The sequence below is a fragment of the Brienomyrus brachyistius genome, chromosome 9, assembly GCF_023856365.1.
Source record: "Brienomyrus brachyistius isolate T26 chromosome 9, BBRACH_0.4, whole genome shotgun sequence".
Classification (NCBI taxonomy): Eukaryota; Metazoa; Chordata; class Actinopteri; order Osteoglossiformes; family Mormyridae; genus Brienomyrus; species Brienomyrus brachyistius.
In genome coordinates this window covers 11713116-11736127 of record NC_064541.1, presented here as the reverse complement: position 1 = coordinate 11736127, position 23012 = coordinate 11713116, and the positions used below count along the sequence as shown (strand labels likewise).

General features: G+C 38.0%; 2 protein-coding genes across 3 annotated transcripts in view; both read right to left on the bottom strand.

Annotated features, from left to right (window-relative positions):
• Positions 1–5911, bottom strand: part of LOC125749095 (intermembrane lipid transfer protein VPS13B-like) — a 209711-nt gene extending 203800 nt beyond the window's left edge. The window contains 4 exon segments of the mRNA XM_049025986.1: positions 3310–3453; positions 4647–4811; positions 5423–5513; positions 5743–5911. Of these exon segments, the coding sequence (XP_048881943.1) occupies positions 3310–3453; positions 4647–4793 (291 nt within the window). The 5' untranslated portion in view covers positions 4794–4811; positions 5423–5513; positions 5743–5911.
• A 6762-nt stretch (positions 5912–12673) lies between these two features.
• Positions 12674–17567, bottom strand: osr2 (odd-skipped related transciption factor 2). Of its 2 annotated transcripts, none has more exons than XM_049025981.1 (4): positions 17236–17567; positions 14127–14825; positions 13583–13682; positions 12674–13353 (listed from the first exon to the last, which is right to left on the bottom strand). In XM_049025981.1, exons 2-4 carry the CDS (start codon positions 14777–14779, stop codon positions 13171–13173), a joined length of 936 nt encoding a protein of 311 aa, XP_048881938.1. In that variant the 5' UTR covers positions 14780–14825; positions 17236–17567; the 3' UTR covers positions 12674–13170. The 2 variants fall into 2 exon arrangements, with proteins under 2 accessions (XP_048881938.1, XP_048881939.1); XM_049025982.1 differs by having other exon boundaries at positions 12674–13271; positions 17236–17566.
• Positions 17568–23012: the final 5445 nt, after the last annotated feature.

Here is a 23012-nt window from a genome sequence, read left to right as displayed (position 1 = left end):
CCACTGGGTTGCGGGGGGTCCGGAGCCTATCCCGGAAGCAATGGGCACGAGGCAGGGAACAACCCAGGATGAGGGGCCAGCCCATCGCAGGGCACACTCACACACCATCCACGCACACATGCACTCCTACGGGCAATGTAGCAACTCCAATTAGCCTCAGCATGTTTTTGGACTGTGAGGGGAAACCAGAGTACCCGGAGGAAACCCCACGACAACATGGGCAGAACATGCAAACTCCGCACACATGTGACCCAGGCAGAAACTCGAACCTGGGACCAGAGGTGTGAGGCAACAGTGCTAACTACTGCACCACCATGCTGCCCCTGAGCATTATATTGAAAGAGCAAAATTATTGTGCTGTTCAACTAAAAGAAAAATGTGGCAGTCCTGAAATTTCATGAGTAACATCAAAAGACTAACTTAATTGATTTTGCTGCTTCCAGTGGGATTAATTCATTCCCCACTTCCGGATGTATCGACCGAATTCCCAAATCAATGAGTTTTAATTACACAACTCATTTCCAGATGCACCCATCATCATTTCCACCCTTCACATCTAGCAGAGACCAGCCAAAGTTTTTCAAATACAAGTGTTTCATAAAGGTTTTCAATTGAAGCATCACCGCAAAAAATGAAATGACATTTCACACTTATGATTTAATATTACTCCAGCTTGAAATTAATTTTAATTTTAGTGGAGTTTTGGTGAGCAGGGGGATAGGGGAGCTTTCATGGCAAGTGTTCACCCCAACTTCATCGTGTCCTGAACTATTTGAAGCTCAGTAGTACACGCCAGCACCCATCCATGACTGGGGCTGGCCAGTGTTCATGCGTGACACTCAATTAACTGATGCAGTTCTGTAGGAGAAATGCATACGACTCCCATAAATCACAGTGTTGAGTTATAATAGTGGATCACTAACAGCAGAGTGGAAGAGGTGCTCCACTGCATGAGCAACACCTATAAAGGGAACATTCGAACATTGCTTAAAGCCCTCAGGGGGATAAATGAGAAAGCGATTGGGCGACCTCCACCCCCCCCACACACCATTACGAAGGGGATCAAATCAATGAGTTGTTGGGATTAGGTCGCAAAGAAACACAAGCGGCCATCTTAACCCCTCTGGTCAGAGCACAGGAGTCTGGCTGTGATCCAAATTTTCTCTCCTGGGGAGTTTGGGCGGGAGCGGTGCACTCAATTCAATAATTTGTCCAAACGTCTTTCACAATTTTCCAAAGGGACCCTTCCTCTACCAAGAATTCTACAGGACATCTGTGACGAATGCCTGATTCAAAAGACTACATTACATAGGAGCCCCGTGACCCTGGAACGGCACACCCAGCGGGGAAAGTGTGTTAGAACAACGTTAGAATTTCCGTAAGGAGAGAAACGTGATCGGCCCTGCGGTAGCCAGCATCTGCATAATGTAATATTAGGTTAGCATTCCCATTAACTCTGGCCAGCTCAGTCTAGCCTGCTCCAGGCCAGCAGCTTCAGTTTCCCTAATTGGCTGTAATTGGCTACTCCTGAAAAGCACTTCATGAGGGACCTCTGGCCCCATCGCTCCCACCTTTGCCTGCAGGGCTGCACTCAACTGCATGGGTGGTGCAGGTGAGACCAGACTCTTCAAAGAAAAGAAATCGGCAAGTGAATTTCATAAAAAAACTGTCATTACAAAAATATTTCTCCTTACAAAATACATTTACTTTAACATAAAGCGCAACAGATGAGAGAATATTTCTGTCCTTAAAGGGTTTAACTTTCACCCCCCCTTAGTTTACAATCTTCAATACCAAATAAAATTAAAGCATACAAAAACCGTTCACTCTTTCAATACATATATAAAAAAACTGCTGTTTTTCTGTGCATGGTACAAAACATGCTTGATGCACTTTACATTAAATTACAAACCTCTTAAAAATCTATATACTTAAATAAAAAACAACAGATGTACATGGAAAAAATGTTTTTTTTTTTTAATCATAAAACCAGTGCCTGTTTTCATGAATGAACAAATTGACCAGCAACAAGCAGAAAGAGGAAGAAAAAGAGCAAACTGCAATGGCAGGTAGTATGAGATGCTACCAAACATGCAGAGCTGTGCCCTAAAATGCAAAACAGGAGCAACTTCCTCTCTGCACTCACCAATAAATATCCCGTGAAGGCATCGCATTAAAATGCCAGGGACTTCTTTCTCAGAAGGTACTCTGCTTTGCATCCAGTTAGATGGATAACCACAGCCATGTCACGCTCCCTCTAAACAGGCTCTTATCTTAGGGAAAATGTGAAAGAGCACTGAAACACATACAAGCCTCTTAAAGGTCTTCTTAACGTGTCCTTTGGGGAGGAGAGAAAAATGGAAACCATTCAAGCATTTTTGTTTATTAACAAAAACCTGCCTGAAGAGCATTGCTATCAAGGGCACTCATGGCACCAAACTGATGGCAAAAAAACTACTGCATTATCGGTTGAAATGCATATAAAACTTCTGCATATGCTAATTTAAACCCAGCAAACTGTGGCAAAAGCACAGGAGCACCAGGTTGCTGCTTCTGCAGCACAGAGACAGAAACGCCAGTCAAAGCTGCGCTACAGCAAGAAAACGCAAAAAACATAAAATAATTTCAGATGGAAAAACACTACCACCAGGCCGGCATCCTTCTGGTACAGAAACGCTGACCACAGGAAACCACATAATATTAATCATCGTCAGTAAAGGGGGGAAAAAAATGAAATAAAATTCATATTCATGCCTCAAAAAAATGTTAATTAATTGCTGATCTTGGCCTCTAACGCAAAAGCCCAACTGGCTCACATAAAGCAAGTCCTGATTTCACAGAGAGCATTTGCAAATGTTTAATTCTGGTAGCGAGAATGACGAGTTGCTTTTATCCCTGGCTCCTCCAAATGTGCTCCTCATCCGAAACTTCCTTTAAAGCAAGCGCCAAATTCTTTTTTTTTTCCTCCCTCCCCTCCCCCCCCGCCTTTCCTCCGGCATTTGAAAACGCAGATCAAAATGCAAGGGCTGCACAGAGGCATTATGTCATCTCTAACAAATACGAATTTATTTTTTTTTATATCCTCCCCTTTTCTTTGTTAAAATAATAGAGGCCCAATACATGGATTGGTGTTAGACAGACAATTACACAGGAGACGGAGAGATCACAAGGCCAGACTGCTTGGCGATGTGGAGCTCTATAGAGCCCTATACCACATCTAACAGGGTAGCTGAGTAAGAATACGCGATTTTGCACAATATTTGTGCCAACAGGTGAGTAGAAGAGAATTCAGCCATCCCTGCTGCTAACCTGAGCTCCGTCCTTCAGTTTTAATATGCACTCCATGGTATTGATGGTAATGACCACAGGCTCAGAGCCCAGCTTGGTCCAAGGCACGTGGATTCGCAGCTCATGGATGTGGCCGCTCAGGAATGTGAAAGGCAACTTCAGCTCCTGCAAACAGAAAAAAACAGCATCGCGGGTCACAACGCAGCCCCAGCGATTCGGTACGTCCTGCAGCTTGCGCACAGGAAAGGGTAACGACACAAACTGCATTGTTTTACCACTGGTATTTTAAAAAGAATAAGCAATCAAAAGCAGCTCACAACATTGTAGCGTATATTTGTACTTTCTGCCATGAAGACTTATTTGTGTTAGCTGAGGACAAGTGTGAAGCAACTGGTCTGAAGCAACAAGCCAAAAAAAATGCCCCAAGAAACCATAATGCCTACATAGCTCATTTTGTTTCGTTCTCTTTTTTCTGGCCAGAGGAAAATAATCAAACATATTTTCAGGAATGGGCTGATGTAGATTTACTACATGTCTGCTTTAAGCCCATATTGTTTCACTAAAAAGGCCATTTATAATGATTTCTCTTTGGATTATATACTGCATTCAAATTTGGGACTATAAAGAAACTACAAAGGGAAAAAATACCCACCAAGATTTTAAGATTGCATTACGCATCCAGAAAATAATATATTCCCACTGTACAATGGGGAAAAACTGCTTTCAAGAAGGATGCCCAATATGTTCTTTGTTTTGTCCCCTACTTAGGAATAGTCAGGTAGCTCTCTGGGGACAGAAAAATCCACCCTAATTCCATTACAGATTTAGGAGAATAATGGAACAAATAATGTCAAAATAATGAGGGTATTCATCCAAGAAATAATCACCTAACTACACTAATCTGTTGATCAGAGGTAAAAATCTCATTACAATTTATGCCAAATGCACTGGTAAATCTATGCTAAAATAATTTTCAATTCTCCAATTTAATACAATAAACAAGAGTATCCCTGGTGTTCAAGGGCATCACATAACACGGTTCTAAGCTGATGTACTAGTTGTACAAGTAGATCCTTCCCACACTGAAAAGGATTCCACTACCTTAAGTTCTCAATAAAGATTTATTTCAACCTTGATATGAAAGAAACAATATAATGGATATAAAATATTTATTAGAGAAATCTTAAAAAATAAATATAAAAGTGCAGATTTTGAAAATGAAAAAATCCTGGGCTTCCTGCTGCATCTACAAAGCAATTAAGAATGAGAGTTTTTTCTGATGACCTCTGGCTGCCCATCTCCTTCCACTCTAGTATGTAACAGCCATCCGGTCCAAGTTGCCATTAGCTACAGCATACCTGCTCCAGCACATCCAGCCTCAGCTCCAGCTTGCTGAGAACCACATCCCCTCCCCACAGGGAGAGCTGCAGATCTGATGGCTTCAGGTTCTTGATGTAGCGGTTCACATAGCTCATCAGCAGCGGAGTGACATAGGACTCCAACATGGCGGAACACCCTCAGTGCTATCAGAACAAGACAGAGCACTTTAAAACACTGACATAACTCATCGGATTTGCTTCCGTTTTATAGATGGCAGGTAGCAACAGAAGAGTAAACTATCTCCTATATTTAGAAACATGTAGTCAACTCAATATATCACTGTCCCATTACATTGGATGTCTTGGGAGACGGTTTTATTACTAAGCCATAGCTACTACCTCTGGCCCTACTTTCTTGACATTATTATTAGTAACGTGATGCTGTAAAGCTGATCCAAAACAGACGTGGGGAAGAGCACAAGTAAAAGCAGTTTCTGACTGGGTGATTGTGTGGATGTGGGGGTCTTATGTTAAACACAAGCATGAAAGTCCTCTCGCATCAATAATTCAGCAACTGACATAAACACGAACATACGGCCGGAATACAGTCTTAGTAAATACAAAGGAGCGTGTTCAACTATTGGCTTGGAAATCCGTGCTGATAGTTCGACTTAAAGTTACAATGCTTCGGAAATGCATTTTTAACATTCCAGCAATTTTTCCGACTGATCAATTACAGGATCCTCATACTCTCTTGGCTAAACTTCGCTGTCGTATTTAAATAAAGGTGTTTCCGGATGACCAACCTTTCTTACCTGAACTAAACTATACGGCCGCTTGTTACCTTCGCGAAAGCTGCAAATCTCCCAGCCTGTGAAACTTCCCAGGCTTCGTTTGTGCAGGACACTGCAAAAGCATGTGAACTGAATAAACTCAGACAAAGAACTTACTAGTAGTGGTGTTTTTTTCAGGTGAAATATCCATTTAAACCTATAACGCATAACCAATCAGTTACCTTTAATTTTGTTAATGCTTTAAGCGGCTGCGATGTCGCGAGACACACATAGCTCAAATTTTAGCGAGTCGAACTAAATTAACCTGACGTATAAAAAATGTACAAGTAATAACAGCTTACATTTAATGTTATTCGGATGTATGGCAGCATAACTTAGATACTGCTTACTTGACTACTGTAATCTCTGGTAATTTCTTCCGTTCCACATTGATTCATCCCTTAACAATCTACATAAACACAGACTGAGGTAACTGCCAACACAATCGTGAACCTCTTCCGCGTGCGTTTACTTCCGGTCTCTTGCGTGACGCAACTTCCTGTCAACTAAGGCGGGCGTGCCCACTGTTAGTAATGCAGAAGTGGGAGATCTATGATGTGGTATACGGGTAAACGTGTGTGTATTTATATATATATATATATATATATATATATATATATATATATATATATATATATATATATATATATATATATGTTTTTTTTTTATATATATATATAATTAACCTGACGTATAAAAAATGTACAAGTAATAACAGCTTACATTTAATGTATATATATACATATATATATATATATATATATCAGATTTATATATTTTTTTTTGGGGGGGGTAGTTTGGTTATATTTGATTCGTAGAATAATTAGTAGTTCTAAGTGGAGTCATTATTGTTAACATGAGATGAAAAGTTAACCGGATAGCCAAGTCAAAAGTTTTATTGATGAGCCTGTTTATTAAGTTTGTTGAAATTATGTTGTGGTCATGTTGGTCGACTAGTTTCTTTCTTTCTTTTTTCATATCCAACAGTTCAAAAACCTCCAGTTCTGTATCAGGTTTGGTAAACAAAAAATAATCGTACTGAAGTGAAAAGGTTCGACCAAAAATGACCACTTTTAGACTTAATCATTGCTCTGGTTATATGGCCGGAAACTCTAACTAACCGCACTGAACAAAAGGCTAAACTGCTCCATTATTTTAGTAGTATTACGTGTCTTTTATGTTGAAAGTGTGTTTTAAAATATTTGAAAGATTTACTAAAATAAGTTAAACGGTTTTCCCGAGGTATATTTAAAATTTGTGCCAAATCCTGATATTCTATTGATTCAATGTAACAAAAGTAATATTGAGGTTTTTTCCTGCAAACATTGCCATGTCCATTATCTCAGTTAATGCCCCTATGTCCTCTATCTCTATCATGATGGCAATGTTAATTAAATTTTCCCAGCCTCAAGTGAACCACCCAACACTTCATTGCTACCAAGTAGCATGCTCTCCAATTACCAGTCTTAAACTGGTCATTCCATAGATCAGGGGTGGGCAATCTTATCCAGAAAGGGCCGTTGCGTATGCAGGTTTTTAGCTGCAACTGACTAATTAGATTACTAATTAGAGGAATTAGCTGAAGAGTCCTCGCACTTTGGTTTGCACAGTTGACCTAAAGGTTACCCCTAAAACTGGCCCTTGCGGAGAAGGTTGGCCACCTCTGCCATAGGTAATTCACCATCTTCTGATGTTGCAGCATGTTGCTATGTGTGGGCTGCCTATATGAAGAGGGTGAAACATTCAGCCATAAATTCTTACAAACTTTCTCTCTGTGTTTCAGCTTCTAGATGATTAATCAATGTGACTAACAAGCTTCACATGAGTGACCCAGTTCAAAGACAGTCAGAAGTGTACATTATGTAAATTACATATCTGTAAATACTTGAAATCTTGTCATGATATTTATTTTTCCTCCTGCATTTTATCTTGATAATAATAATAATCGATACTTAATCACTGTTCTTCAATTTAAAGATTAGTCAGCTATCAGTGTCTAATATTTCAATGGCAAAGCACTATAAGAAGATTAACCAGGACACATTTATCTGCAAAGATGCAACCTATATGTTTGCTGTGCTTTGATGTAAATTGTGTGACGGTCCAGTCACTGACTTGATCTTTTGATCCCTGCAACAGCCAGTAGGGGCTTGGCAGGAAGTGCTCTAGAACTGAATTCTACACCAATTGTCAGTTTAATAATTTATGTGGAATCATTGTAATTCACATCTTTATATAATTATCAGTGTGGATTATAGCCTTTACTGTTTTTCCTTAAATACAGAACGTGACAATTTGAATAATTATCATAAAACAATTTCTCAACATATATTTATAGCATGATTAGTAATTACATTTTGATTTGTCAATATTATGGTATAATAGATATTAAGTAATAGTAAAGCATTTTAGGCAAAATAAAATAATAGTTCGATCCCTTCTGGGACATGCACTTTGGGCTTCACATGCATTACATTAGGATGCAGGAATATAAGCCATAATTTTTTTGCAATGATCTGTGTTTCATTTGACTACATTCTAATGGCCTGTTCATGTAATGCAGCAGTGTCTCGTCTCGCGCTCTAGGTGCGTGCAGCGAGAAGTAAATATTATAGAGTGTCCGTCAACCCAACCAATTCGTCCGCCTTGTCAGATTTTGGATTTTGTTCACCGGGAGGGGGGTCTCCTTCGCCTGAGGGGCTCAGACTGTAGTTTTACTACCTGGCTACGTTCCTGGACGTGTGGACATAAACGAAATATCTGGCGGGCAAAAACCTTACGTTAATATACATATCAATTGCTTGATTCCTGGAGGACCACGTGGTCCCGATTTAGAATACCTCTCAGCATCAAAACTAAAATGTGTTTTCATCACGGTGTCAATTCGGTGGTCAAACGCATAATTCTAAAACTTTCACACTGTTTACAGTGTTTAGAGCAATTTAAGTAACACCCACGACTAAACCTCCCTGCCATTATCAACAAGGAGAACGTTCACCAGAGTCAAACACATAAACGGTCTTGTCAAAAGCAGGAAATCTGACAACTCCTATTTGCTCCTTGTTTAAACTCCACTTCCTTGAATTTCCATATAAATAAAAATGGTTATGGTCTCCATGGCTTCTCAGCCCACAGCTTAACCCCAGCGGGAAAGGTTATATTCATTTTTGTGCGCATTAAGGCTTTGGGGTAGGAATAAAACAAGTGGCTTTCATTTAGCGATAGATTAAATATCAATCTGGATGGGATTCACACGCTGCGTTTCCTTCTATGAGTGCCACCGCACTTATATGGTGTTTAGATTTGATATTAGCAAGAGGCAACGTCCTTGCTTTGAAACTTAAATTGAAAGCCATTCATTATTATGTCCCGTGCCATTTTTTTTCTTCCCTTTTTGGGGTGGCGGTATATGCTCTATACCCATCTTGGTATACCCATCTTAAATGTGAGTGCATTACTCTCTGGCGAGAGTTAAATTCGTGACTTAGCCTTCCTCGATAATGATTAAGTACCTTTGTCACATGCGTACATGCATTTCCTTCTTTCTCACTCAGACACCGTACAGTTAAGTCCTGGTAATAAACAGATATGTTTATATATTTTAAAATGTTGTACTTATACCCGCAAATCGAGTCACCAAAATTATTTGCGTCGTGCCACTATATTTTTTCCAATAGCAAAATACAAAATATTATTTTCCCACCAAACAAAATCACCGTCTGATTTTAAAAGCGGTACATTTTAAGTAAAACTGTTGCCATGTTCCAATGTACATTTTAAACGACAGCCTGGCGTCAGTATCGGTATGTACGATTAGTCAACTGACCAAAGGGTACAGTGGGGTATACTGATTTCTGGGCACGTTAAATGCACACCGGCGAGGCATAAACCGCTTCATGTCTTACTGTGGGGAAAAAAACTTTAATTTCACGTTTGTCATCTTAAAACAAACTTCAGTTGTACATTAATTAGTACATTAATTAGTACCATAGTCAAACGATTATCGAGCATGATCATTTGTAAAACCGCATTTTGATGGCCTACTGAAATGCTGAATGCTGAAATATTTCGTTAATTTTTATTGCATATAAAATATCAGGTTTTCTTATAAATATGACAATTGTCAGTCTAATTATAAGAGCGCTGAAACTGGATGGTTGTGCATTATGCTTTATGCGGCAGAATTAAGCACTTTTTAAATATATTACTAATAATAATAATAACAACAATAATTCTAATAATAATTATTATTGTTATTATTATTGTTATTATTATTGTTATTATTATTATTTATTATTATTATTATTATTATTATTATACAATTAAGTAGACGAACTTGGCTTAACTTGGACGTTTTTGTTACTGGTAACGCTGGGTAGTTATCAATATTGAATCACTACGGTTAATAGTTTGAAAAATCAAATTTAGGCAGTTGTGTTTAATTTATCACAGCATAACCTTTCCGTCGCACAATATTTGTTGCAGGTGTCCTGCGAACAGTTAATTGGATGGGGCATTTCATTTTATGGCCAGTTAAATAAAACTGCTAAAATGTTTCCGCTGACGTTATTTTTTCGTTTACTGGAGCTTTAAATTGTGCGTCATCCATTCATGTTTCATAATATAATTAATATATACATCGGATGGCGTATATGATCTAATTCATTAATAGGCATATGCATTAATTAGCTCGATAACTATATATTATTTTTATTTGTATTAGTAATAGTAGTATCAACATATTTAATTGTTGTTGCAATTATTATACTTATTAGAATTAGAATTATTTCCGCTTAATGGGAGGCAATATACGATATTTTATTCACTTTCCTAAATAACGAAGAATCTACATGTCGTACAGTTCCTCATTTCAATCGTGGACGTTTGTTCAAGCACAGTACTTGAATTAAGGTTTACGAGGAGTGTCAACATTACTACCACAAAAGGGAACCGAGCGGTTCCTGTTTAAAAAGACGCTGTTGACCGCAAGAAAATAAACCCTTCCTGTGGTAACTATCACAGTTTATATTTTTTACAGGGTTATACAGTAAGAATATGGTAGGGCTGAACATCGTGATCTGTATTTCAAAAAGGAATCTGCCCTTTATAAATTTCACACGCAGCCTGTATAACGCCGGTGCATTTGTAGGTCTCTCATTGATTTTTGTACATTCTTGGTAGAAGACAAATTCATCTTGCTCGCTCACATTATTTATTTAGGCTTATTGGCTGCTCAGAAAATGTTCTAGTTTGGGCCTTAAGAGAAAAATAGCGAAGACGTCTTGTGGCCTACGTAGCTGCATGTGTTCTGTAAATTGCGCTTGTTCTTGCGTCCGTTTACTAATCACTTTAAAAAGGCTTTTCACATACGCTTTGCCGCCGCAAGAGATTTTTTAACCAGTTTTATATCTGTCTGCCTCCTTTACCCTCCCTTAATTAAGTCCAGAGCTTCTATTTTCACACGTATCTGCGACAGTGAGACGTTTTCGTATCATTGCGTATTCCGCTAATTGCCCCCAAAATGACCACGTATCTAAAGCCTTTATCCTGTCGCGAGGGGATGGGTGTTAGAACTGGGGACGCTGAAGTCGTTCCAGGAAAGAAAAAAAAATAGATGCATTTAGCAGGTTTGTGCTTGGCGGCGCGCTCAGATTCAGTGAACAAAAATGTTAAATGTCTTCTGTCATACGGGGCATATAATTACGCAAAGCGTCGACCTCAAAAGATATTTTTACATCCTCGGCAAACTATTTAAACAATTTTTAATTTAACAAATTAAATGAAAATTCTTGGCGTCGTCATCGATTTGGCCCACTTTTAGACAGTGTGTAAGATGTTTGTGTTGCATCTACAAGTGCAGATGGTTAATATTGTGTTTTTCATATAGCCCGTTTTCAATTTTCATAGAAGACATGTATTCGATTTAATCGTAGGACTACAGTAAAAATACTAGATTATTTTCGCCTAGATAGTTTACCTTACAATGAAACGTTAACATACTATAAGGAAGTATATATAAAATAGGGTTAACGTAGCGGTGACTTGCATGCTAACGGAACGTGAGCGGTGCGCATTTTGGTTCTGGTTACTCTTGTCGATCTACTGCTGCTGCTGTTAATCATCAGACAATACGCAGTCACCGATACATATGCCAGGCCCCCGGCGATGAAGCGGAGCATTATTAAAATTATTATGTTCAATCTTTTCCACATAAATGTATTATTGATGGAATATAATTTAGTTAAAGCCTACTTACAGAAACCATCAAGGTACATGTGCAGTGATTTAGCTGTAAAATGCACCAAGTCATGTACAGCAACTACTACTTATAATAATAATAATAGCGTATGGGCGGCCTGCTTCTGTGTCTTTAGTTAAGTAAACATTCATTTGTTATGTTCATCGATAAGCTTTAAATGTTTTATATACATGGACGAGGTATGTGTTCATTTATCATTCGTAAGGACTATACCTTTATTAGCGTCCTTGTCATACTAGACCAATTGCATTGTTTCTCTGCCTAGTTAAACTAGTACTGATTTGCAAAAAAAATTCAATTATTTCGTTACATGTAAAGTAATCATTTTGAAATTAGCGAAAGTAACGAATATGTGATTGATTCAAAACTGCAGTGCACGTAATAGAATGAGAACATAAAAAGCAATTTATATATATATTCTGAATTAACCGCCAAAACATAACTCCATAACATATATAAAACGAATGGTAAAACAAACAAAATTTCTTGCCATACAATTTCTATCTTACTTTAATCCCGATTTACACCCTATAAATAAATACGTCCTAAATAATATATAAAAAACATAACGAGTAACATTGATTATATTGCGAATCGTTCGTCTTGATAAAAGTCGCACACTCATGTTAGACTGGATAAGAAACCTGGCAAAGTTCCGAGAGACACTGAAATGCATCAATTGCAAGTTGAGTGCAGGTGCTGGCGCTTCGACATTGGAAAGGAAAGAATATCTAAACAGCAACATCATATATGGGTATGTAATTTTAAGTGATATAGCTATATGTATATACTTTTTACCAAGTAATGTTATTGCTTACATTTCCAAAAAAAAAACGTAAATCAATAGCCATTATAACTTTACAAATAGGTTTTCTTTATTTTTTCTTCATAAATAACATGGTTTCAGTCAAGCACGTGGTAATTCCCGGAATGTCAGATGGTGCCCGCAAAATAACTTTCAAACCGATGCAAAAAAAGGTGCACAATTAAGGAATGGTGCTTTAATAATTCCCACCGTCGTGTGTACAGTCGTTTATTAGGGGTGATCATTGCAGGTATTCATTCCAAAAAGTTTTATAAAATATGATATTTGTAGTTCACCCAAAAAAAACGAACTACACAAAATAGTACCATTTTCCAGCGCGAATAGTAAACTTTCTTTATTTCTAGAATACAATTTGACATATGTCCACCATCAAACAACATTACCTCCTTTTACATTTTCAATTCAAAGTCTAATAAAAAGCAGTATTTACACAGGATGCGACAGCTTTGGTATTTAAACGATGAGTCGAAAACAAAACGGTCACCGGTTATGCTGTCCTCTCCCCTTGTTCAAAGTTCGTCAGTCCATTTCTGTAGCGTTCATAGCGGTCCTCAGAGCATCTTATCTTCAAAAAGTCGTTGATGTTTTAGTTCTCTTGTTTTTTGTTTTCCTTCCATATTTATTTTAGATGTAGAGCCTTTGTGGCTAGTAGTCCTGAGCGGGAGTATGCGTCAGACTGTGCCGTCGCAAGTCACAGTTGCGCCGAAACACCTTTCCGCAGCGGTCACAGCTGTAGGGCTTGATGTCTGTATGGGTGAGAAGGTGAGTTTTCAGATTACTTCTTTGATTAAAGGTTCTTCCGCATGTGGGGCATTTGTGAGGCGATTCCTGTTTAGATTTGAAGCAAGCAAAGGATTATTCCCTTTAATTGTAAAATAATATATTTGTGTTGGTATATACAAAAACACAATAAGCAAAAATGTACAAACTGAGGGACTCTATAAGATTATATAAAAACAGAAACATTAAAAAAGTTAAGGTTAAGAATGTGTATTGACGCCTAACGCAATGAGATTCACTCCATTATGACGAAAGAAAATCTGCACAGATGGCTTACCTGCATGTGTAATGTTTTGTGGACGGCTAAAGTTCGAGACTGGCAGAATCCCTTCCCACATTCTTGACACTTGAAAGGCTTTTCTTTGGAATGGATGTATCTGCAAATCAACACACGGATGGGATGCAATCAGCGTTTTGCTAAGTTTGCGCCTGTTTGGTGAACGTAGAACGGAGCATTGCAATGAGAAGGTTTTACGGGACCGGTAGTGGAGCATTACTGGGCTGTAGCGCCCTCGCCGAAGGCACCAAAAACTACAGGCTGACCCAGCGGAAAATCGAGATCCCCGATCGACTAAAATGAACCTCTTTCCCAAATACATTGCGTTTTCTTTAGTATTTTTTTAAACAGTCGGTGACTGCAGAATTTAATTCATTTTACGATTGTATATGTGTGACAGCATAACATTAAAAACAACACAATAAAAATGTCATTAGTATAAAGCGGGGAGCAATTTCACTGACAAGTCTAACTCTGTTTACTTCATACTAAGGCTACAGCCGTAGTCATAAAGTCATAAATGCGACAGCCTTTTCCAACTCACCTATGGTCTCTCAGGTGATCTTGTCTTCTAAAGGCCTTGTGGCAGATATCACAGGTATACGGTCTTTCGTCGGTGTGGGTTCTTTCGTGGATGAGCAGGTTGTAAGATTTGGTGAAATGCCTGCCACAAAACTTGCAAATAAATTCCTTTTTTGTCTTCGACGGCAGCCTTCCTCTCGTCGGTTTTCTGTCCGGAGACAGTTTGTTTAGCTCAGAGATCGTGCTCCCGAGGCCAGCAGTCAGCTTCGAAATGTCCCCCGATTTAGGAGGGTCCTCCTGGGTGGCCGCTATGGCAAGGTTGGCAAAGTCAAACCGCGGCCTGTCCTTGTGCAGGGACGGGATAACGTGAGCGATTGCGCCTTGCTTCGGATGGAAGAGGTGTGCTGCAAACGGCAATGCCGGGAAAGGAAAACGCGGATCCACCAAGCCTTGGGCACCTGCCATTTCTGTGATGGTTGACCTCAGTCCCTGCATGTGTGGGTAGGCCAGAGTCCAGTGGTTCATGTGCATGGTTTGTACAGCACTGAGACCGTAAAGTCCCTGCAGCTGATCGACTGCCGCGGGAAAGGTATTAACAGCCTGGAGGAAGGAGTAGTTGGTGAGCTGAAGCGACGGGTGGAGCGGGATCGGCGCTGGTAACGCTTTACTTCCCATTTTCGACTTCGCAGACGAACCTCCTGATGAAATGTCTTTACAGTTCCTGGGTAACGAAATAAATTAATTAGTTATTACATCATTATGTAGAACATGTCACCATTTACAGGTCTGGTTAAACATGACGCGTCACTGAACACAACATTAACATTAATTACACACGACACATAACATAAGAAGTTAATTTCAAAAGCAAATAAGTAAAAATTACAAACCGCAAGGAAACCAATAGCCAATGAAACAAAACTAACAGTATATCTGGACACGCTTCTCTAATTTAATCACATTAGTGCGTTTATCAGATAGGATTATTAGGCAATGACATTATAATAATCACCATTTAGGCCTAATATTTCTTTGAAATCGTTATTTAATTTCCATGCCTTCCGCATTAATTTATAGACGAGGCCCGTCCAGAAGGCCAAAATAAATCGTCTGTGGAAATTGCAACATTTAAGAAAATTAGAAAAAAAAAATCAAACGTAGGCCTAATGGCAGGCTATTGCGTAGTTTACACGCTATTTAGTAGGGAAAACAATTTATGTAAAACCCATTAATCCACACTCGGATGAAATAGTCTATTTAAATTTAGTTAAAGAGAAAGACATCTGTCGGATGTTCAGCATTGTGAAGGTCGGTAGGTGCTGTTATAAAGAGCACAAATTAATTAATGAGCTCGTGTCTGAAGTCTAATGGGGGTCTGAAAGCGACGCGCAGCGCTGTTATTTTTCTTAATCCAGCGGCAAGTCATTCATCAAGACTGACGAAGGAGAGAAAGGAAACACCTCCCCGGCGTTACAGAGCGGCAATTAAATTAGGCCGACTCAATATGATGTGTTCCAGGTGGGGGGACATTTGAAAAAGTCCCATTACATTTTTTGTGGAGTTAAAAAGCACTATCGCCTTGCAGGTAGACAATAGATTACTCAGAGAAAACAATTTCCACGTAAATTCGCCTTTATACAAGTAAAACCACCAAACAACTCCAAATGTATCTATGCGAAACGAAATTTCCATTAAGCTTAATATTACGTCCTATAAATGGCGTGTATTGTAATAGACGACATTCCAGCAAAAGTTTTCAATCCTAATTTTATGTTACCTCACTGGTGTACTTATATTTTGGAATCAGTGTAGGGTCCAGTAATAATCACGTTCCGTTGGCAGAGACGATAATTACTTATACATGTCGGACCATGCATGTTTTATCAGAACTACAGAGACATGGTTGTTTCATAAATGCTGTCGACTCGCACTGTACGCCGATTGTAAAAATTAATTTGCAGCAAAATAATGTACCCGATACGCACGTCCTCCGCCAAATAAATCTTTTTTTTTTGTCTTCTGCCGCCTCATGGACTCGACACCATACCGGTGAATTGAGTTAATGAGATGCGGACTGTCTGACAGTTCCTGGGCTTCATGTGAGCCAGTGGAGCGGAACAGCAGATTTAGGGTAACACGTTTCCACAAGTTAACTCCACCGCTGTAGTACCGAATACGTCTATCCTTTAATCTGCTTGCTTGACTCGGAATTACCTAAAGGCGACAACTAAAAACTAAAACTATTTCGTATGAACACCTGACAAAGTAAACCACCATTGAAAGTTTGCAATTGAAATGTTTTCTTAAACATGTGTTTTTGATGAAGTACCTGTCCTATATATTTATTCTGGTTGAATATAAGCAATGGCTTATTAAATCATATACGTTTGGAACAGATGACATTTCATGCCACTCCGAACGAGCATGGATTAAAGTGCCACGCAGAAGGAACGATTATATTGGTGACGTATGATTTATGAAACAATTCAGGAAACTGTAATTTACTTGTAGCATACTTTTGCGCTACAAGTTCAGCTCAGTAACTACCACGAAAGCTGCTACAACCACATTCTGTTATTAGCAATAAATATATGCTTGTTCCTCACGGTGTGCAATTACCACGGATAATACTAAAAATATACTTTAGAAATAGAAATTGTTCTTAAAACATTACTACTTAGTTACAATGTGATTTTGTCTACAACTCATGTTAAACTTACATCAACATTTACACCTCTTCCTCCAAACACTTGACTACAAGATTTATAAGTGACGGAAAAGTTCTGTATTAGAGTTCGCATAACTGAAACGGCCGCTCTTCTGTGCGTGTAATCGTGAATGACGGTTTGTCTAAGGCTTGCGGGCTTGGTAATTTGTAAGCGTTTGACAGATGTATTGATTTTCGTCCCTCTTGCCAGTTTTATTAAAGTTACACGAACTCTAGATTTAGTGTTTTCTCTCAGGATAGCCTGCGTGTAAAGAAGTTTAAGTAGAGTACACTGCTGCGTTAAACAGTATCTACGCATATATATATATATATATATATATATATATATATATATATATATATATATATATATATATATTATGGGGCAATGTTACACATGCATCTACGCATTTTTTTATCTTACCCCCAGTAAATCGATGCCAATAGTCGACGGCAGAGTGTTCTGCAGTCCTTCAGTAATCCACAATGTCTACGGTTAGGCGACGAACTCCCAATTAAACGTCAGCAAAAGCCTTCCAAGTTCTTCCATATACAACTCATGGTTGCTTTTAAAGCTAAATACTCTTACACGTTATACTTTGCACATGTTTTGAAAGGAAGAAGAAAAAAACAACAAATTGGCTCAGAGTGTAAAAGATTACATTTGCTACAGGACTCAAGACAAGACCAACAGAGTCGCGTGTTCTCTTTAAGGCGGACTTGAATGCGAGCTGTGGGCTGCAGGTCCTTCACTTTTTAGGGCTGCGGGCACTGGCGTAGCGATCCCGCCCTAGGACACGCCCTCTCCCAGTGATTAACTCCAATGCTCTTCTCTGTTTATTTGTGTTTGGATAGCAACTACAATTCGAGGGGACATCGTTCAGATCAGCTTGCATCTGACACTTTCAAATCGCCACTTTTTTTCAGGATTCGGCTTTGCTATAGAAATTATAAGATAACTAAAAAAAATGTTTTATGAATGACCATTAGCGGATGTTTTAAGTTTCAATTAATTGTTCATCGCGAATTACTTTTTGTGCTTTACAAATTAAGTGGCATAGATTCTAAAATCGCGTTTTAGCGTTTTCCTTGGAAATTAATTTACAACTGATGTCCTTTGTAGATTCTTAGGCTATAATGTTGTTTTTGCTTGTTACTACCTAAAACACATTGCTGTGTGTATGTGTATGTGTGTGTGTATGTATACATATATATAACTCCTTTTTATAAGCGAGGGTAGTTTAATATATTTCAGTATTTGTTGTTTTTTATAAACCTACGAAAAAAAAACCAAAGAGCTTGCGAATGTTTGAAGAAATAATCTTTGCACAATATTAATATTGATAACTATTTTATTTCACCTCTCCATCTTTGCAACAAAATTTCTTTTGTCGTTTATTTGCATCTTTTTTTGTTGCGAGCGTATGTACATATACACGCACACATACATTTGCGTGTTTCTTTCATTAAGAACAAATTTGTTTTACAAAAAGGACACTAATAATAATATACTTTACAATGACGTAGAATTCTCTGTACACAAATAACACATGCATTTCAATGTTTATATACATAATCACTGATCCGATGCAATCAATTAAATGTATATGGCTTTCTTATTAATAGTTAGTCAAACATGAAATTGTATGTTTGTAAGATGGTGCCTGAACATTAAATTGAATTTGAGGTCAATTTCATTGAGATTATGGGAAACATTTGGAAAGTGTTTACAATGTACGAAACATTTCACATTGCGCCATTTTCATTATTTGTTATTCATTTAATATGTTTATCGCCAGATTAATTACGGCATTGTTTATAATTAATTAGAAAATTATGGAGTTAAATAAAATTAACAAGGCAGTGAGGGCTACGATTAAGTCAATATAAAATTATATGAATAACGTGGATTTTTAAAGCATTTAATGTCAACTAATTTGTGAGCTGAAAACGGTACTCCTTCATCACACATCGCGACCCACCTACCGAGGGAAAGAAAACCATTCATTTAGTTGTGTACAAATGTTAATGTGATGCTAAAGCACATTAAAAAATAAAACAATTATAAGAATTACATATATAAGGTGGCTTCTTTTAGATGAATTCTTGTTTTTGAACATACTGTAAAATCTTTGTTAATCAGTTCTGCGTTTGTTTGCAGCTCTCGCTACTGCTGGCTGACTAATCGATTTTTAAAATCCCGAACGCGTCGTTTGCTTGTGTATCAAAAAAGCCAGAGAACCATATGTAGGGACTGTTCGAGTTTTATCACACCTTCTTTTGAACGATTCGTCTGCTCTGATGTATAAATTGAAACTGCAGGGAATGTTAAATCTAAAACGAATGTGATTATATTGGAACGTTTCTAACACGAAATGAGAGAATGTCTAATTCGTTTAAAGCAAAATGCTTTAGAAAAGATCATAAAATATTCATTTAATGACCAGGACTAAAGAACATGTAATCAGTTGAGTACTGCCTTGTCTCACCGAGTAAATTGCGTGTATCTTGATTTCGAATGTGGCATAATTGGTAAGAATAACATTCCCAAAACGAGAGCCACACATCATTGTTTAAAATGTTACTTTCTGATCCGAGGTACATTCCTCAGTATAAATTGCTAGCTGGTAAAGGATGGAACCGGAGCAACCTGCAGCAGCACATCTGTAACCGGATTTTTTCGATGACCGAAAATCGGGTACATGGCGCCGCCTACCGACGAAGAAAGAACAAAAACCAAGCAAGGAATTAACTATTTTTAGATTTTTTTTCCCCTCAAGAGACATCGTTCATGTAATTTCTGTTAAGATTTGTTCGATCTCCATAAAAGTGAAACACCATGATCATTTTAGTCTGGTAAGTCAAACTGCTATCTTGCTTATAAGTTTAACTCACTGTGCTTTTTAGATCATTATTTCGTTTTATGCCACGTACTAATTATGTATGTTTATTAAGAAAAGTTTTTGATCGATGTGGGATAATTGAATTTAACCAAAGTAATCAATAATAACAATATGTTTTCTGTGCCCATAAATAAGGTCGTATAAAAAATGTATACTATTAAATAAATATTTCTATTTTTCCCCCGCGCCTCTCTGGTTATAAGCTTAAATAGTGAACTATTGTTGTGTCTTCTACTGTGAATCCGTTAACTTTGCCATTTACCAACATTATGGGTGAACGCATTCTTTTAAATGGAAAATAGTTTCGACTTGAATATAGGAATGTCAATTTATTGCGTTTAATGTATTGCGTTTAATGTATAATGTATATGTAATGCGTTTAGGGTATAGCCTGTTAATGTTGCGGGCACCCCGCTAAAAGTGAATCGATATATTTCGTGCTTCGAGATGTGATCGTGAAAGTTGCGTCGCCAGATATTTCTTGCACAAGACACGGTTGAGTACTGGAATTTTCATGTACAGTACGGAAAAAAACACAAACCCACAACAATTGCTTGGAAGACCTATGGCTAGATAATTTCAAAAATTAAATCAACAACTTCTATGAGCGACGTTCATGGATAATTCTTACATGATGGGAATTTTAAAACTGTAATTGAATTCTTGTTATCCAAATACAGAAAAACTTGCGTAGCTGTGACAAGACTACTGATACTGTACTTTAAATGGTTTGCATGGTATCGTTGACGTATTATAGAAAACGGAGAATATTTAATTCCCACTCCTATTAATTCCCCCTCTCTTACGCACAGAGCATTGAAATGTTTTTAATCTATTTGCAAAAAGTATGTTTCAGTTCAACTGAAAAGGTGATATGACGGTCATTTTAAATAGCAATTAGACGTGTTGTGTCATGATAATATTGCTGCATTATATGGCATTTTGTTTATATACAGTCGGGATTATGATATTATCCAACCAGCCGTCTTATAACCTTTTATCCAGTTCAGGGAGCGGGGGTCTTACTTCTTTCATAAATTTAACATGTGAAATTCTCTTTATTTAAACCTTTATTTCAGTTACCTTTAAAAAAGTGGAAAATCTGAACAGCCTTTACTGAAGTATTTGAAACACCTTACACAGAACAAAATAGGGAAGAATTTTAAAAAATTGTTTGTTAAAACGAGGCGATTGTATAAAATGCATAAAATAGCATTATTCTGCTTTAATAATTACGCAGAGTATAAGAGTTTAGTTTCAGCTTTTAGGGTTCCGATGCTACAAATAAACTATTCATTAATCAGGTAATTTGGTTTAACCGTTATATATTTAACGTCATAATACAACAAAATATGACGTCTATCCTCGACGACAAGCCTGCATTACAATAACAGATACCTGGAAAATTTATATTTTTTCCTACTGTAGTCATATACTAAGATTCTATATATCACATATTGTTATTATACAAGGTAAGCAAATGGTTTGTATTTTTAGGCATTTAAGCAAAAATGTGAGGCATTTAGGAAGTGATATGTAAAATGTTTTCGACTAAATACTAGAAATGAGAAGCCATAGATACTGGAAAATAAATCTTGTTTAAATAAACAATAGAAAATAAGTAATGATAGTTATGTTCCATGATGCAACCTGATACCCAACATCCTTTCGAAACTACATTTCAACTTTGTTTTGATCGCAGTAACAGTCATATTTTTACAAATATCGAAAGCAATATTGACCTTTTCAACGTGCACATTACGGCACCCGCTGCACAGCAACTTGCGAAGATGAGCTGCGTAAAACAGATTTTCGGGTTAAAAGAAACAAGTAGCCTAAAAGCGCAATGACATGAAACACTCCCGTTCACCATTTCCTTATAACCTGTCTGCCAAATGTCATCATCTTATGTTAACCTGTGTATTTTACAAGCATTTAAAAGTAACAGTCAACACACTAAAACATGAGCGGAATTAACTTGCGCGTGGGTCATCATCTCAACGCAATCTTATCAGACACCACGTACAGCGCATCAACAAAACTTTAGAAAAGAAAGTTTAAGAAAGATGTATAGCAGCAGATTCACCAGTAAATCCCAGAAATATTAGATGGTTACACTGCTGGAGTTGCGCTACACGGAGTGTATTTGTCCCGTTGCAGATGCAGACACGCCCAGTCTCTCAGCCTGACTACGCGCTAATACCGCATCCAGCCCTCCCAGATTTGTCATTGCAGTCGCTGAGCTTGTGGGTGACCCTGAAAGTACCGCAGTCTCTAATCACAGACGGACGTGACCGGCACCATCGCCCCCGGAAACCCGATGTTCTCAGCGGATGACGTCGAGTTTTGGCAAAAATTCATCGCACACGCAAAAAAAGGGCACGTGAACGTGCATGCATATTAACCGATGCTAACTGTTATCATGAACATTGCGATCAAGCTAAGAGAAAATCAAAATTTTGCTCTGTCGTTTTTTTCTGTTTTATTGATTACCCGTAGTAGCCAAATCTGCAAATGAAGAAGTCCAGGGTTCACTGTGTGTACAATATTGTTTTGTTGCTTTTATTTTTTAATAAAACCAACAAAAATACTAGATAAAACCCTATTTAAGTACCAGCTACAGCTGCAGTCATCCTGAATGTGTGATGCAGTAGGCATTGCTCTGTAATGTGGTTCCTCTCAGCCAAAAGCATAGATGGTGGCATGATGTTTGAAGCTCCTTTGCGCCCACTGTACATGTAGGAAGATTCGGGTACATCGCTCGGAGAAGCCAGACTTCCGGTTCTGTTGTGTCCCAATACACGGCAGTGCTGTGCCCTGCTTCTATGCCACTTGACCCATAAATAAGCCACACAAGGTCTATTTAAGTGACCGCATTTGCTTCCTGTTACACTTATTGTTATTCTATTAAGGCTGGACCGTGACAGCTGAGTGCTGTTTTGGCGACATGATGCGATGAGGCCTTACACAAATGATAAAAAAGAAACTAAAATCTGGCAGGCGAAACTAGACCGCCTCAACACACTCTTAAACGTTGACATTATGCCGTTTGAAAGTGCAGACCAGGCTTTAATAATGATTCCTTTCCACTTTAGTAGATGGCAAGATTGACTTTTAGGATCTGAAATGAGTTAACGTCACTTTCAGTGACAAGAAACCAAGAATTTAGGAAGTGGAATTAACAAATTGCCGTTCATGTTGTTAATTAACACTGTCGTTCTACAGATAGATTCTAAAAATTTGATCTCTATATTCACAGAAAGTTGATTTAAAAAAAATCCCAGAATTTTACCTGAGG

What these genes read in the sequence shown, in the direction of transcription:
- osr2 (XM_049025981.1), bottom strand. Translation starts at nt 14,779, where the DNA reads ATGGGAAGTAAAGCGTTACCAGCGCCGATCCCGCTCCACCCGTCGCTT. An exon ending in GATCACCTGAGAGACCATAG is followed by an intron (nt 13,683 to 14,126) that starts GTGAGTTGGAAA and finishes GTTGATTTGCAG; the next exon opens with ATACATCCATTCCAAAGAAA. An exon ending in ACAAAACATTACACATGCAG is followed by an intron (nt 13,354 to 13,582) that starts GTAAGCCATCTG and finishes AAATCTAAACAG; the next exon opens with GAATCGCCTCACAAATGCCC.